We start from the raw sequence: 3067 nt of genomic DNA on the forward strand, positions 1-3067 counted from the left end.
TTTGAATGATTCCCACTTGCATTGGTGAAGCTGATTCTTTACTCAAACTACCAATTCAAATGCAAACATTTATTAGATATACATTTATTTACCTACTCAGAAATATTGTTCTACATGATAGCTTGGCATTCCTTAGTTATATCAAATTGCCATATAAATTAACCATCACAATGTTACAGTCTTGAGTCTGTAATCTATAGGGCAGGCCAACAGACTGAAAACTCAGGCAAGTTTTCTATTACTGTCTTAAGGCAGAATTCCTTCTTTTTTAAGAAACTTCAATTTTTGTTCTAAAGGCCATATACTAGTTGGATGAGGCTCACCCATATTATAGATGCCAATCTCTTTTAAGTTAACTAATTTTAAATGTTAATCACATCTACACAATCCTTTTGCAGTAACAGCTAGACTAGTGTTTGACCAAACACCTGAGCAAAATAGCTTATCCAAGTTGGCAGATAAAATAAACCATCTCAATTATATTTAAAAAAGAAGAAATATATTACATCTGTATCCTAACCTTCCAACTTATCACAGTGGAAAAAGAAGAACAAACTAAATCAAGATGAAAGAATGAAACAATAAATAGTGCAGAAATGATTGAAATAGAGAATAGAAAATAAAGAAATCAATGAAACAAAAGCTGGTTCTTTTAAAAAAATTAAAAATGTAGACAGCAAGTTACTACCAACCTTATAGAAAAATGGTATGCTGTAGAATAGGTAAACAAAATGTGTTATATCCAAACAATGGAAGAACCTTGATGCCAATATGCTAAATTATGAAGCTAGACACAAAAAGGCCACATAGTATGATTCCATTTATATTTAAAAGGCAGTGGAGATAAATCTATAGAGACAGAAAATATACATTAATGGGATTTAGGGCTCAGGGGACATTCTAAAGAGGGTGATAGCTAAAGGGTACAGGGTTTATTTTTGAGATGGACAAAATGTTATAAACTTGAGTTTTGTGATGTTTGTAATAGTGAATATACTGAAAATTATGGAAATTCACACTATAAATGTCTGAATATGTTATATATGGACTTTATCTCAACAAAGCTGCTAAAAAGGAGGGAGTGAAAAGTGAAGAAATAGTGTTATGAGCACCTCTGGAACTGAATATTGGGTATTCTTACTCCAACCTGAATCTGTGTCTGGTGCTTAGTTTCTCCCATTAGCAAAAATTATATAATATAAAAATAATTGTTATATATATATATATATATAATTTGTCATCTCACGAAAAGCACCTCAACTGAGCATAGAAGCTAGTTTTTTTTAGATAAGCCCATAGCTAGGATTACTCACTTGGTTCTAAGGCTAGGATTTTGCTCAGGTTCACAGAGTTATGAAAGCTGTCCATAGCTATGTTTTGCATTCCTCTGTTTCATGTCTCACTATGCTAGGAGTGCTGGTATCTCGGAGACCCCACCCCTTCAAATCCCTCTGATGCTCTCTGAGGATAATTGTTGCCTTGCCTAGATTGTTACATAGGGATAATCATCACTGAAATGGCCTCAGCAGGGCTCCCTTAAAGGGGACAACATTCATGGGTTGAAGATAGGGTGTTATGTGAGATTGGGGACAGCCTGCTAGCTCCACCTGAGTAACAACCTGAGAACTTTGGAATCCTGTGGCTTTAGAACTTCCAGAGGTGCCTATTACCTCACACAGTGGCCAAGTGTTCTTTATTTTGGTAAAGTCCAGAAGAACATTCTACAGTCATGTTTAACCCATACATATTAGATATTCCAGTCATAATTTTTGACAATGGATCGGGACTCTGCAAAGCAGGCCTCTCTGGAGAGACTGTACCCCATCATGTCATCAATTCTGTTGTGGGGCATCCTCAATTTAATGTGTCTTTATCAGAACCCTATCAGAAACAGTACTTTGTGGGAGGGAAAGCCTTGTACATGTATGAGGACTTGCATTTGCACTACCCCATTGAGCGTGAACTGGTGACGGAATGGGATGACATGGAGAAACTCTGGAAGTATCTTTTTGAGTGGAAGCTGGGAGTAAAATCCTATCAACAGCCTGTACTCATGACAGAGCCCTATTTGAACCCAAGAGAGACTTGAGAGAAGATGGCAGAAGTAATGTTTAAGACCTTTAGTGTGCCTGCCTTTTACTTGTCCAACCATGCAGTGGTAGCACTCTATGCCTCTGCCTCTGTCACGGGACTTGTGATGGACAGTGGGGAAGGGGTAACTTGCACTGTCCCTATCTTTGAGGGTTACCCCCTGCCTCATGCTGTCACCAAGCTGTATGTGGCAGGCAGGGACATCACAGAGCGCCTCACCCAGCTGCTCCTTTCTAGTGGGAGAAACTTCCCTTGCACACTCAAGAAGGCCTTAGTGAATGGCATCAAAAAGAAGCTGTGCTATGTGGCCTTGGAGCCAAAAAAAGAGCTACATATGAGGCCACAGGAGGTCTTGAGATAATATAAATTGCCAGATGGGAATGTCATCTATATTGGTGACCTGCTGTGTCAGGTGCCTGAAATTCTTTTTGCACCTGACCAGCTGGGCATCCACAGCCCAGGACTCTCAGAAATGGTCACCAACAGCATTATGAAGTGTGACACAGATATCCAGAAGAATCTATTTGCAGAAATTGTACTGTCTGGGTGCACCACTCTCTTCCCTGGGCTTGAGGAAAGACTTATGAAAGAACTGGAACAACTGGCTTCCAGAGTAACTCCCATCAAGATCACAGCTTCTCCTGATAGGTGTTTCTCTGCATGGATAGGTGCTTCCATCGTGACCTTCCTGAGCAGTTTCAAGCAGATGTGGATCACATCTTCAGATTTCATGGAGTTTGGGACATATGTTTTTCAGAGAAGATGCTTTTAAAGAATCCAAAGCAAGAAGGACAGCTCGGAGTGTCAGATCACAGGAGTTCTGCTTGAAGGTGAAATCTTCCCATGGTGTTCAATAAAAGTGATAATGATATTTTGGGTTTCAGTCCATTTTTTTAGCATAATAATAATTTCTGATCCAGGTAGTGAATCTTTTTAAGTGGTTCTATTCCAACCTTCCTGTCCCATGGAACTTTTC

General features: G+C 39.1%; 1 protein-coding gene across 1 annotated transcript; it reads left to right on the plus strand.

Annotated features, from left to right (window-relative positions):
- The first annotated feature begins 1729 nt into the window (after positions 1 to 1729).
- Positions 1730 to 2863, plus strand: LOC109378480 (actin-related protein T1-like). The gene is given in 1 exon segment (XM_019634852.1): positions 1730 to 2863. A coding segment is annotated over 1 exon segment (1134 nt).
- Positions 2864 to 3067: the final 204 nt, after the last annotated feature.

This window comes from Hipposideros armiger, unplaced genomic scaffold (assembly GCF_001890085.2).
Source record: "Hipposideros armiger isolate ML-2016 unplaced genomic scaffold, ASM189008v1 scaffold_2044, whole genome shotgun sequence".
Lineage (NCBI taxonomy): Eukaryota > Metazoa > Chordata > Mammalia > Chiroptera > Hipposideridae > Hipposideros > Hipposideros armiger.